The 12,178-nt window shown below is 37.0% G+C and overlaps 2 protein-coding genes across 3 annotated transcripts; one reads left to right on the forward strand and one right to left on the reverse strand.

Annotated features, from left to right (window-relative positions):
- The first annotated feature begins 2,690 nt into the window (after positions 1-2,690).
- Positions 2,691-4,086, forward strand: LOC147289417 (uncharacterized). The gene is made up of 3 exons (XM_086234812.1): positions 2,691-2,903; positions 3,309-3,363; positions 3,737-4,086. The coding sequence occupies exons 1-3, from the start codon at positions 2,691-2,693 to the stop codon at positions 4,084-4,086; spliced, it is 618 nt and encodes a 205-aa protein (XP_086090938.1).
- A 675-nt stretch (positions 4,087-4,761) lies between these two features.
- On the reverse strand, positions 4,762-9,874 carry LOC147289418 (RNA polymerase III subunit RPC82 family protein). 2 transcript variants are annotated; one of them, XM_086237073.1, is made up of 14 exons: positions 9,671-9,874; positions 9,429-9,576; positions 9,214-9,317; positions 9,041-9,128; positions 8,763-8,902; positions 8,251-8,403; positions 8,038-8,145; positions 7,613-7,724; positions 6,692-6,838; positions 6,525-6,562; positions 6,347-6,439; positions 6,005-6,088; positions 5,756-5,905; positions 4,762-5,005 (listed from the first exon to the last, which is right to left on the reverse strand). In XM_086237073.1, the coding sequence occupies exons 1-14, from the start codon at positions 9,740-9,742 to the stop codon at positions 4,871-4,873; spliced, it is 1,572 nt and encodes a 523-aa protein (XP_086093199.1). In that variant the 5' UTR covers positions 9,743-9,874; the 3' UTR covers positions 4,762-4,870. The 2 variants fall into 2 exon arrangements, with proteins under 2 accessions (XP_086093199.1, XP_086093198.1); XM_086237072.1 differs by having other exon boundaries at positions 8,763-8,914; positions 9,671-9,871.
- Positions 9,875-12,178: the final 2,304 nt, after the last annotated feature.

Raw genomic sequence — 12,178 nt, forward strand, 5'->3', positions numbered from 1 at the left:
TGCATGCAAATATTTTTAAAAATAATTGTATCAAAAGAAATCTCACACTTAGAAGAAAGATGTATATTAACTGTGTACGTTGAATATGCATGCAAATAGATATATAATAACAATCTTATTCTAATTGAAATGCTGTTATTTAAAATAGAAACATCTTGCATTTTTATATTAATTCTTTTTGGAGGTACATTAATTACTGTTTGTGTTGGATTCTAGCTAGTTTGTTATAATTAGGAAGTGATAGTGCAAACGAATAAATAATTTTTGCGAATAAAAAGAAAAAACCAAGAATATTTGTCTTTAAAAATGTCGGCCCACCTTGAGAAAAGAAAAGGTAAATGAATTTATTTTTGGTACTTAGTAGGGAAGAAATACGCTTACAGTGATTGATTTGATCCCTAAACGTTTGGACCATATTATTTTTGCTTAATTGGGATCAAACAATTTTTCATTTTTTCCATGTGCATGAATTAAAAATTTTAAAAACCCACGCCCACATTATTTTACCCAACTTCTTATTTTAGTAATTAATAGCAGCTCCAGCCTCCAGCGTTGCCATTATAGAATATATATATATATAGAATGTATTCAGCAGGCCCGGATTCGATTTCGATTATCTCTTGCTACTTTCCTTAGGTATCAAAAACGATTCTTCAGCCTTTTAGTTAATTTAAATTATAGAAAATTAGAGTTTAGTTCTTCTTATGCTTTTTTTTTTTTACTGTAATTTTGTGGGATTTTTTTTCTAAATAAAGCCTTTTGACCACTACTATGTTTTTTTTTTTTAATCTAGTGTCGAGCACTCGGTAATGGTGTTGATCGAGCACTCAACAATGTTTTTTATAACAGCTGAGCGCTCGCCGCTGCTTTCTCTTCCTGTTTTTAGTGTATATATACAGTACAAATGAGGCCCGAAATCCTAAAATTAAACTTAACATAAAACCGACAAACCAGCACTGAGTACTCGAAGAAGAAGGAAAAATGACCTGTCGAGTGCTCGGTGCTTGGAATTCTTGAAAAAAAAAATTATGGCAGTACATTTATATGAGTTTATTTATAATTTTAAAAATCATAAGATTTTTGTTTGTAAAAAGTAAAATTAAAGTACTAGTATGAAAGTTTCCCTTTAAATTATAAACTGACACACAATACAATAGTTTAACATAATCGATTCTTCAATGAAATTAAAATATAAATTTTGTTTCATATTTATTTGCAGTTACAAACATGTTTCTTATTACTTTGTCTTTCTCTCTCTCTCTCTTTCTTTTTGTTTTTGTTACAATATTTTCTCCTTTTCTTTTTATTAATTAATAAGTAATAACTGTCTCCCTGAAATTTTATTTAAAGGGTTCCAATTGTACCCTTCTAAGTAAAATCCATAAGTAAAGACCTTGTCCGGCCTTAACCAAAAAAAAACCAGAGGACCTTCGTCAGTTCCACTTTCACGGAGAACGTATTGGGCCAATGCTTAACGGCGTGTTTGGGTCAAAAGGAAGCCAATCATAATTCATAGGCCCAGCAGCCACACCCAAACTTCCAAATAAAACAACTCGTCAACATATTATAATTTTTTTTTTGGTAATATCGCACCCTAAATATTATAAATTTTTGGCATAAATTTAATTTAGACATATAACTATATATGTCATTTCAACGGGGTCCACGAACTTTAAAATATTTCAAATATACACCCGATTTATTATCTAAATTGAAAAATGAACTTCTGTCCATTGATTTGTTAAGAGATAATTTAAATGTCAGCTTGGCTTTTACTGATGGGGATTAATCAGCGACGTGGCGCCAACTCAGCATACATTTCCTGCCAAATGAGCGACACATGTCCACCTGACACGGGCCACACACCTATCACCTCTTTCCCGCTCGTCAAATGCTCTCCTGACCATTTAGTCTCCCAAAAACATCTTGTTTTCCCCCAAATTCGAATATAAATCCCTCACCTGTATTCGACGAGCAAGAAAGAGATGATGAGTTTGTGGACCCGTGTCAGGGGTTAGGTGGACAGGTGTCACCGTATGGCTCATTTGACGAGAAAGGTTTGCTGAGATGGCGCTACGTCGCCAAGTCGCCAAGTAATCCCGGTCAGCAAAAGCAAAGCTGACATTTAACTGATTTCTCAGCGAATCAATGAACGGAAGTCTATTTTTCAATTTAGATAGTAGATCAGGTGTATATTTGAAATATTTTAAAATTCGTGGATCCCGTTGAAATGTCATATATAGTTATGTGTCTAAATTGAATTTATGTCTAAATTTTTCATTCACCATGAATAAATAGGAAATAGTCCTCAGTTTTGAGAGCATTCTCATATTCAGTACCAATAATCTTATAACACATGTCATTTTTTAAAAAGTATAATAATCACTAAATTATGTTATAAAATTATTATCAAATGACACATATTATAACATTATTTATAATGACAATGAAAATTTCTCATTATAAATTATCCACCTATTAAGTTTTTAGCTTTTTCATTTATTACCAATAAATTTTAGGTTGGCCTCTCAAACTTATCATTTACAATGAAGAGATTTCTTTTTTCTTTTCTGGCCAATATTTACAATGATGAGTTAAAAATATAGGATTTAGGGTTTATCGATCCCCCAACACGTATCAAAGACTCTAATACGAGCAGCTTCCAGAAGGGTCCCGCGCATTGTGAATCCATGGGACAGGCAAAGTCGATAGGTGTTGAAAGGAGAAAGACACAGATGGCACCAAGGCCACATGCAGACAACACAGCACACAAACCCAAACCCACTTCTCTTCCTCGCCAGACCCACGCCAAGAAAAGAAAGCTCACCCATATGGACCCCCAACACTCCCCCTCCTTCAAAATTCGCGCTCTTCTTCACCAACTTCGTCCCCATTTTATTGAGGTAAATTTCTAGCACATAAATAGCCCAACAACTTATGTTACAGTTTTCTGACGTTTTGGTTGTGGAGTATTAATAATCAGAGCAACATGTTTCTTTACTGCTCTCTATTTTGTTGCTCAGTAAGAGTATGCTAAACGTGTTTGTTATATGGCCTTGTTTATTTCTTGGTTACGTATCTGTAAGGATTGTGAATTTCTTGAATTACAACATCATGGGTTTGTTTTCTTTTGCAAGTTCAGGTCAGTTTGGGATGGGTTCTTTGTTTTGGCTTCAATAGGTTCACCTACGAATGTAAAATTGGCCCAACGAAACTGTTTACTGAGTTATCATTAGTACTAGTAATTCTCTGTCCACTTTTGAATCATTAGTACTGTAAAAGATCACTTTTTGATGATCTAAATGCAGGTTCTTCGGACACCTGATTTTCGGAATAGTAAAGCAGCTGATGAAATTCAAAAACGTGAGTTGTTCAAGTCTTTAAGATGCATAATTACATGCCCCATGTACTTGCATAAAAATGAAAGATTGGAATGTCATGGCTAATGCTTGGACTCACTCTGGGTCAAGGTTTCTCATTATGGTTTTGAATCCTAATCCTCCAATATCCCACAATTGGATGTTCAAATCTAATGTTATGTTGCAATTAACTTAAAATTGGGACCAAGTAGCTGCACATACCCTTTAGCTCTATGCAGCATGAGAGTATGATACATTGGTCAATTTCATATCGTTATGATGGTAGGTTTCTCTATTTGTACAGTAAGTCAATCTAAAGCTTAGTATGTTTTGTTTGGGATGCATGTTTGATAATACATGAAACACACAACTTGCAGAGATGAAGGTTCTGATGGATGTACACAAACAGAGAAAGTTTGTGTCAGAAAATCAGCATTCTGCAGAAGAAAACCAAGATGGGAAACAACCACAAAAGCGTGAACCCAAATGCTCTGTAGAAAAGTCAGTGAAAAGCAGTAGTCAATCGACTCCTTTCAGCTCAGGGAAGAAACCAGTTGATAGCCAGATACAAGGAAGCTACATTGTGGGTGGTTCAGCTTTTGGTTGGAACTTCATCACATTTTCAGGCAGTAAAGCAGTGTATTATGGGGTGACCAAGGAGGCATATAGAAGCAGCCACAGTAGATTAGGTGATGCTGATGTGCTTAAAGCGACACCATCTATATAGTAAGGTAGAAAGAAACCAAGATTTTGCAAACTAAAGTCTGATACTAAAAACATTAGATATTTTGTCACAAAGATAAGATAAGACGGTTGTCTACTAATTGTAATTTGCCGTTTCTTTTTGCTGATAAATTTCTCCTTCAAATTTTGGCACAACTAAGTGGCCAAAAAAAAAAAAATTTGGGACAACTAATGAAATACAACTTTTACTTTTACATGATCCTTTTCGAATTGGTTGTCCATCTTTATAATCATCCATGACGTGGCACTTATTCACATCTGGGTTGACATCGCAGTGCATAGGTATTCTAAGGGTAACAATAATATTTCACTCCCCAAAAACCATAATTTAGATTTGCAGCATAGATGGGCAAGAGCCAGAGTTTTCCATAAACCATGGTTAAAACAATGGGGTAGATCAGAAATTTACCATTTTTATGAGTAGATGGAGCAAATTTCGAGAATCAAATAAAATCATCATTAAATATTCTTGATTCTAGAGTAACATTAGTATGTTATCCTTCTTTGTTTTCGTGTCAAACATCCTATCCATAATTTTTCCAAGCGTAGTGGCATCCAAAAGAGGATTGTGAGGTTCTGTAGTTATTTACTTGTATTTTATGAAAGAACTACAAAATTACCAGCTAAAAGGCCTAGCCAACCAGAATAAAACGAATGATGAGATCAATAAATTGATTGAGAAACGATGGAGCAAGTTATGCGCTTAACACGGCCTCTATTTATTTGAAGAAGTGGCAATAATATTACAGTGAGTCACAAGTGTACACTCAGAAGTCATGGAAGAGCATGAGAGCATCGTCAAGCTTCAAAAGGGATGCTTCCATAAGTATCACAATATTTTTGTATCGATTCCATGGTTTCTCTTGGGCCCCGGTACGATTCTGTATTGGGGTAGCAAGAAGCTGCGAAGAGTCACCAGGACATGGTTAGTACATGCAAAGTTGCAACGACGTTGAAATCTTCCTCTGTCAGACTCAAAAGTGATGATAAATAGATGCAAATCATACAAAAATGTCTACACAGATTCTGATACCACATAAAACACATATGAGAACTTGGGTTGTTCAGACTAGGAACTGGACCCTTTTCTAAACTAAACAAGTCAGAAACACAGTGAACAAACCAGGAGAAGTTGTTATTCGTATCACCTGCTGAAAGCATAGTTTGCAATTGAAGAAATAAAGATCTGCAGGTGCATCCTATCTAAGAAAATTACAATCATTTGTTTATAGCCAGTGGAAAGGTGCCTTTGATACAGAATTCACTTATATAACCATTTATGATAGTCTTTATCTTAGCCAATTACCCATAACATTATACAAGGTGCAGTCACTGGGCTGCACATAGATCATTCAATGATAAACCCCTTTCTAATTGTATGAAGCTACAACCCTTTTTTTTGGCGTGTCATTTATGATAATCTTTATCTTCAGCATTTACCAATATAACCTTATAGAAGGTGCAGCTACCAGGACTCAATGAGAAGCCCCTTTCTTATTGTATGAATCTATGTTCATAGTAGTAATATGAGGTCATTGTTGAAAAGATTACCATCTCAGAAGAAATTTGACAAGGACTGAACAACGCAAACATATATGCCAAATATTTCCTAGGAAACTGGAAAAACAAAAATACTTGCCGATATTACAAACCTCCTTTGCTTTTTCTCGTTCAAGAGCCAGTCGCCGACTCAAATTCAAGGCAGCGTGGTACATCTCATCTAAAACATGGTTCCAAACAATCAGCTTATCTACTTTCCACAACAAGAATTGTGATTGTTTAGCTCCTGTTACAACTAATTTCTGCAAGGAGATGAAACATTATCATACAAGAGAAAAAAAAAATGCCCATTTGTGTGTGTGTGTGTGTGTCTTGTACCATAAAGAAGGCAAGTGCTCTACCTCCATATGCAAGTACTCATCCTTCCACAGCTTATAGAGAATCTTGGGTGTTTCCTTCTTTTCAACAAGTGTCATATCTGAAATCTACTAAATGAAATACCAAATGTACTATTTTAACAACCATAACAAACTTGGATAATTCATTGTCAAAAGTCGGGAAACTACATAGAAAAGTATCATGCAATTTATGTCATATTATCATATAGAAGAGATGGCTGAGTTTCATTTTAGTTCCTTACACAATACTCAATGGAAAGAGCAATATATTAACAATTATACCGATATCCAGGAAACTTTCTGGGTTGCCACTTGCCAGTAGTGGAACCATAACAATGTTATTACCTTATCTGTCTCAATTTGGCGACTACTATTTGACAGTAACCTAAACATTCTATAAGCATCCATCCCATATCTTTTCAATACGATTGACTCCACCTGTGGTTAAGGAAATGTACTCAGACATGTATCCTGGTGAACTAAAGATTTTCATATACATGAAAAGATAACAAATCAGAAATACCTCATCACTCTGAGCCATTTCTATAATTTTCTTCAAGTCTGTAGAAGAAACAAATGCGTCAATAGAAACTCATTATATGTACTTATATGCCATCCATAAGAAGGATACTCAAAACCAAAATACGACTTTGAAAATATAAAATTGAATGAGAAAAAAGAGAATTGTACCAACACTATATGAATCATCCTGATCTACTCTTACAAGAGGTGAACCACCCAACAGGCTGAGGGAAGCTTCAACGCGATCCGAGGTGTAACTACGACCAACTTCACTGTTTATCACCTCTTCATAAATGGTATCAAATGGTAAAGGAACTGCAAAATATAGTTAAATAAATATAATAGCTAGGGTAGGCAAATGACTAACTCGGTACTATGGAGGCAGCATGGAGCAATGGTAGGCGAATGACCAATCAGGTACTACTACTGTTCTTTATTTCATTTACTAAGGTTTCAAGTGTTTCACATCATTTTTATACCACTTCTACTTTCAATTTCCTTCTTTGTTTAAAAAAATAATAATAAACAAACCCCAAATTATGCAATTAGCTTAATCCGAGCAAGTACCTAAAGAACAATAGCACATAGATTGGTTGACATACCAACAGGTTATGGATGGATACAACATAGATGTTGAAATTGGAACTGAAAACCACATAGGACAATTGACAAAAAACTACAATATGTTTAAAAAGGGGTTAAAAAAGCAAAAAGATTTGACTCGTAACAAGACGTAACAGAGACCACTTAAAACTCATAAATAACTTTAGTACCACGGAAAAAACCAGTGCACATTGACTGAAATGACACTTTTTATCAACTACCAATTGGAAAACTGCCCAATACATGCAAGCATATAAATCCCAAAATTTGTTGGGTTAGAAGCTGCTCAGTCTTGCTGAATACACCAAATTAGTCTAAATTTGTTTCCACGATTAGCCCTAGGTCCAGCACTGCTTCCATAGGAAAAGAAGTTGTTTGTTATACAAGACCAACTGCCACACTAGTACTCAATAATTCTTGTTGGCCTATACAAATTGAATTATATATGACCAATTCATCATGTAATAATACGAACTTCCAGTTTACCTGAATTTGATATTTTCACTTTTTTCTCTGCAGTTCTAGTTGCCTTCAGCATTGCTGTTAAGACAACTGCAGCTCCCTCATCCAGCCGTGCTCTCACATTCTCAATGCAAGCCTAGCGCACATGGATAGAATATCAAAAGTACATTCACCTCAAGCAGAGTATGCAGTAGCATATCGGAACATGAAGGAATGAAGGCAAGATAATTCATCTCATATAAAATGATAAAAAGTTTAGTATGGGAACTCATTATCTAATACAGAGAAAGCACTTAGGTAGTGTTTGGACATTAGATACCAATGCACCATTCCTTTTTTTTTTTTTTTGATCAACAAAAAAATGAAATGGACATTCTCCAGGGATGTTCATTCTATTCCAAGGTTGATTTCAAGTATAATTCAAATGGAATATCAGACAGAAAACCAACCTTATTCCTTAGAAGACGAATGAATTCCTCGAAATTAGCACGCCAAAGAATTATTTCCTGATCATTAGACCCAAATTCTCCATCAAGCTCCGAAGCATCATGCTTGCGCTACAAATTCAGAAAATTGCATATTAGAATAGTTAACCCTTTCAGAAAACTGCATATTATAACATACTAAACCTGGTATCTAGATATGACAATATGTGTACCAACCTTCTCCCCAACACTCATACCAGAGGAATCATTCTCACTTTTTCCTGCACTTGCATCAGTTTCAGAATCCATCATAGTTGAAAATCTTATAGCTTCAATAGGTGTTGCTGCTGCTAGAACACGTTGTTCTATGGTCTCTGGTACTTCAATGATCTGTAAAGGTTGATTCAAAAAATGATTTATAAAGATCCACACTTTAAAAAACAAATTAAAAATGGTTCAACTAGGGGAGTAGTTCAGACAGGATAAAAATTCAACATGATATTAATAAATAGGTCAAGTTAATATGACGTCCTTTGACATGACTAATTAAACATATTGAGTTAAGGTTGACTAGCACTTGCCAGGAAACCAAAACCGCACAGTCCGAACACGACAGAACTCAGTTTCCACCAATAGGTGCAACCCTAATTTTCATTTGTTACATGGTCGAGTCATAAAAACAAAACTAATCCCCCCCTCCCGCAGACATAATTTATAACTTTGACACAAATTATGTATTACAGTATTACCTTAGCAGACTTAGGACCTCGCTTCTTTGAAGGAGCTTCTTGTTCAGTTGGTTCTTCAAGAACTAGTTCAGGGGCCGGGCAGCGTTCAACAAAACGGGCAGCCACAAGTTTAAGAAAGCTTTCTTGAACACCATTCTGAACTGCAGAATCTCCTGAAAGGAAAAAGTACTTTAATTTACAAAATATGTATACATACATATATATATATATATATGTATATATTTGTAGGCATGGAGCACCTAAAATGCAATGCAAGAAAACAATGAGAAAAGACTTGCCTTGACTTCCACTTGATTTGGCTCTTTCGATCATTTGTTGCTGTGTAAGCCTACCATGCTGAAGCAAACCCTCAAGAAGTTGTTCACACTGCAAAATAAAATTAAAAAATTGAAGAAAAGGCAATAATCCAAATTGACCCCTAAAACAACAAATCAAAACAAAAAGAACTTACATCTTTATCGAGTTCCTGGGATACAATCGCCAGGAATTTGGGAAACCTCGGGCGATGGAGTATGTTATCGAACAACGCTAAGTACTGGACGGGAATGGCTTTAACTGCATCACCACCCATATAAAAAAATAATTAAAAAAAACAAAAACAAATAAATAACTTTGTGCCCGCTGAACCAAAAAAAAAAAAAAAGCAGGAAAGATTGAGAGAATTACCGGTTCCTACGATGGAGAAGGGTTGAACGCAATTGTGTTGGATGAGGACGAGGAGAGAGTTTTTGACTTGCTGACGGGTGAGCTCCGTGCACCCAATTAGGAGTTGAAGGCTTAGGGGTCCCCTTTTCAAAAGATTTTCACACACTTTCTGCACCAGACGTGCATTCGATTGATAAATAAATAAATACAGCAAAAAAAAAAAACAGAAAAGAAAAAAAGGGTTTGGAGAGAAAGAGAGTTACAGCGACGAGATTGCCGAAGTGGGAGGTGATGAGGTGTACGGCATACTTCAAGCCGTACTGGGTCGCCGTCATCTTCTTCTCCTTCTTCACTGAAAGAGCGGGCAGAGGCGGGAAAATGGGGAGGTTTATCGAAAACGCAGGTGGGTAGAGAGCTCTAGATCAAAGTCGTAACCGGGTTTAGGACTGGGTTTAGGGGAAAATATTTGTGTGGGTGGGAAAAGAAATTGGTTGGGTTTGTTTAGTCTTTTTACTTGATAGACAGCCCCATAATTTACGGGGGTGGGCCAGGCGAGGGACGACAAACAAGGCCCGAGCTTGGAGGGCCTGGGCCAGGATGCGGACCGAATGGCTTTGTGGAAACTGGAATGGTTGATAGATCGTTTGGGAGAAGGTGAAACCCAATATGGAAATAAAGAGTACATTTTAAATCAAAATATAAAGAGTGCTGCTATTTGCACACCCTGTTTTTTCTTTTTGCACACCCTTTTGTAAAAAAAAAATCAAAACTCAAAAGAAAAGACACACTTACCCCTCACCCAACACACCCTAACTCCATTTTTTCTCTTCTGCACACCCCATCAACAGACAAAAAAAAAAATACACACACCCCCTTCATCTCCCTCACCCGACCACACCCACCGGCCACCCACGCAGCACCCACCTCCTCCCTCCCCTCCACCAAGCCCAGCCTCGTCGCACCCTCCCTCCAACCCCGACCCACCCCACCTCCTTTACCGTGCGCAACCTTGGGCGACGGCAATCGGCAGTCCCCGACGGCGGAACTGCAGCCGGGGCACCTCTCCCTGGACCTGTCTTTGGCCAATTCCGGCAAAGGCAGCGGCTGCAGGATGGCGGACGAGGACGAACACTTGATCATGGTTGCGGCTGCGGCGGCGTTTTCCGGGTCGCCCAAATGCAGGAACCTCCTCTGGCGCGTGAGCTTCCTCCTGGAGCGGAAAATCCAGCCGCTGCCGTCATCGCAGGCCTTCTTCTTGGACGGTGAGTCCCCGGAGGCGGAAGCCGAGGATCTCGACGAAGCGGGCGAGGAAGACGAGAAGGAAATGCTAGGCAACCACCTCATGGTCGTCTTCGTCGCCAACATTCATGATCAGATAGTAATGGCGGGGAAGCCTAAGATGTCCAGGAGAAGATCCATGAGCGCGGATCTTCTGAGAGAGACAAGGCCATGAGAGCGAGACTGAGACGGTGGGTGCATGGATGGGAAGGAGGTGGGCTGGGTCGGGGCTGGAGGGAGGGTGCGACGGGGCTGGGCTTGGTGGAGGGGAGGGAGGAGGTGGGTGCTGCGTGGGTGGCCGGTGGATGTGGTCGGGTGAGGGAGATGAAGGGGGTGTGTGTGTGTTTTTTTTTTGTCCGTTGATGGGGTGTGCAGAAGAGAAAAAATGGAGTTAGGGTGTGTTGGGTGAGGGGTAAGTGTGTCTTTTTTTTTTAGTTTTGATTTTTTTTTTATAAAAGGGTGTGCAAATAGCAGCACTCAATATAAATCAACTTTGCTATCAATACAGAAAAAATTCAATGGAATGAAGTAAAATTTCTTATATTTGGAATAGAATTGAGATCACCCCCTTTGTAAGCTTTTGTAGTAATTGAAGGGAATAAAATATATAGTATTTTTTTTTGCATGATGGAACCTTTTGACTTTTGAGGAAATGGAGAGAAAGCTTTACGTATAGGAAATAAAATTATATATGAATGATTGAAAACGAATTTCTATGATTGTATGTTCGTGAGAGGTTGATGCGCAATAAAATTATATATGCACTAATATTAGTTGTGCTAGCTCCTTTTGTCTCAATCGAAGAGATTATGCACTTAATTGGTATATAGAATAACGAAAATATTCTTTTGCGAGAAGTTTGATAATATAAGATATTTATATTAAAAAAAAATTTTATTTGATATTTATGTTTATGAATTTAGACTTTTAATTTTGTTAATTTTTATTTAAAGGTTAGGATATATGTCACCACTTTAAATACACAACTTTTGACACAAATTTATAATCCTTAGATTAAATAACGTTCAATGGTTAGAACTAAGAAACAAATGACATGAATGTTGTTTTATTTGTAAGAAAAAATTAAATAACCATATATCATTGTTATTTAGTAACAAAATGATATTTTCACTATTATTTCCATTTAAATAAAATTAAAGGAAAAAGCAAAACAAAAAAAGAAAAAAAACCCATCTGCACCCCTCCCCTCTCTCCGGCGGCACCTCGCCCTTTTTCCAGAGGCTCTTTAGTGAGGAAATTTCCAATTTGGGTTTGTGGGTTCTATTCTTATAAGAGATCGAATAAGAGCCTATAAGATAGCATAAAAAATAATTACGAATATGTAAGAGATTGATCGAATTTAAAGGAAGGAAGGAAGGAAAGTGTCATTGTCTAAAAGGGAATAATGCGGAGGGTGTTGATAGCAAGAATAGCTAGCTGTGTTGATTACAACCTGTACCTGCCTTATAACACAAGTTACACAATGCATGCAT

This window comes from Dryas octopetala, chromosome 3, assembly GCF_963921425.1.
Source record: "Dryas octopetala chromosome 3, drDryOcto1.1, whole genome shotgun sequence".
NCBI lineage: Eukaryota > Viridiplantae > Streptophyta > Magnoliopsida > Rosales > Rosaceae > Dryas > Dryas octopetala.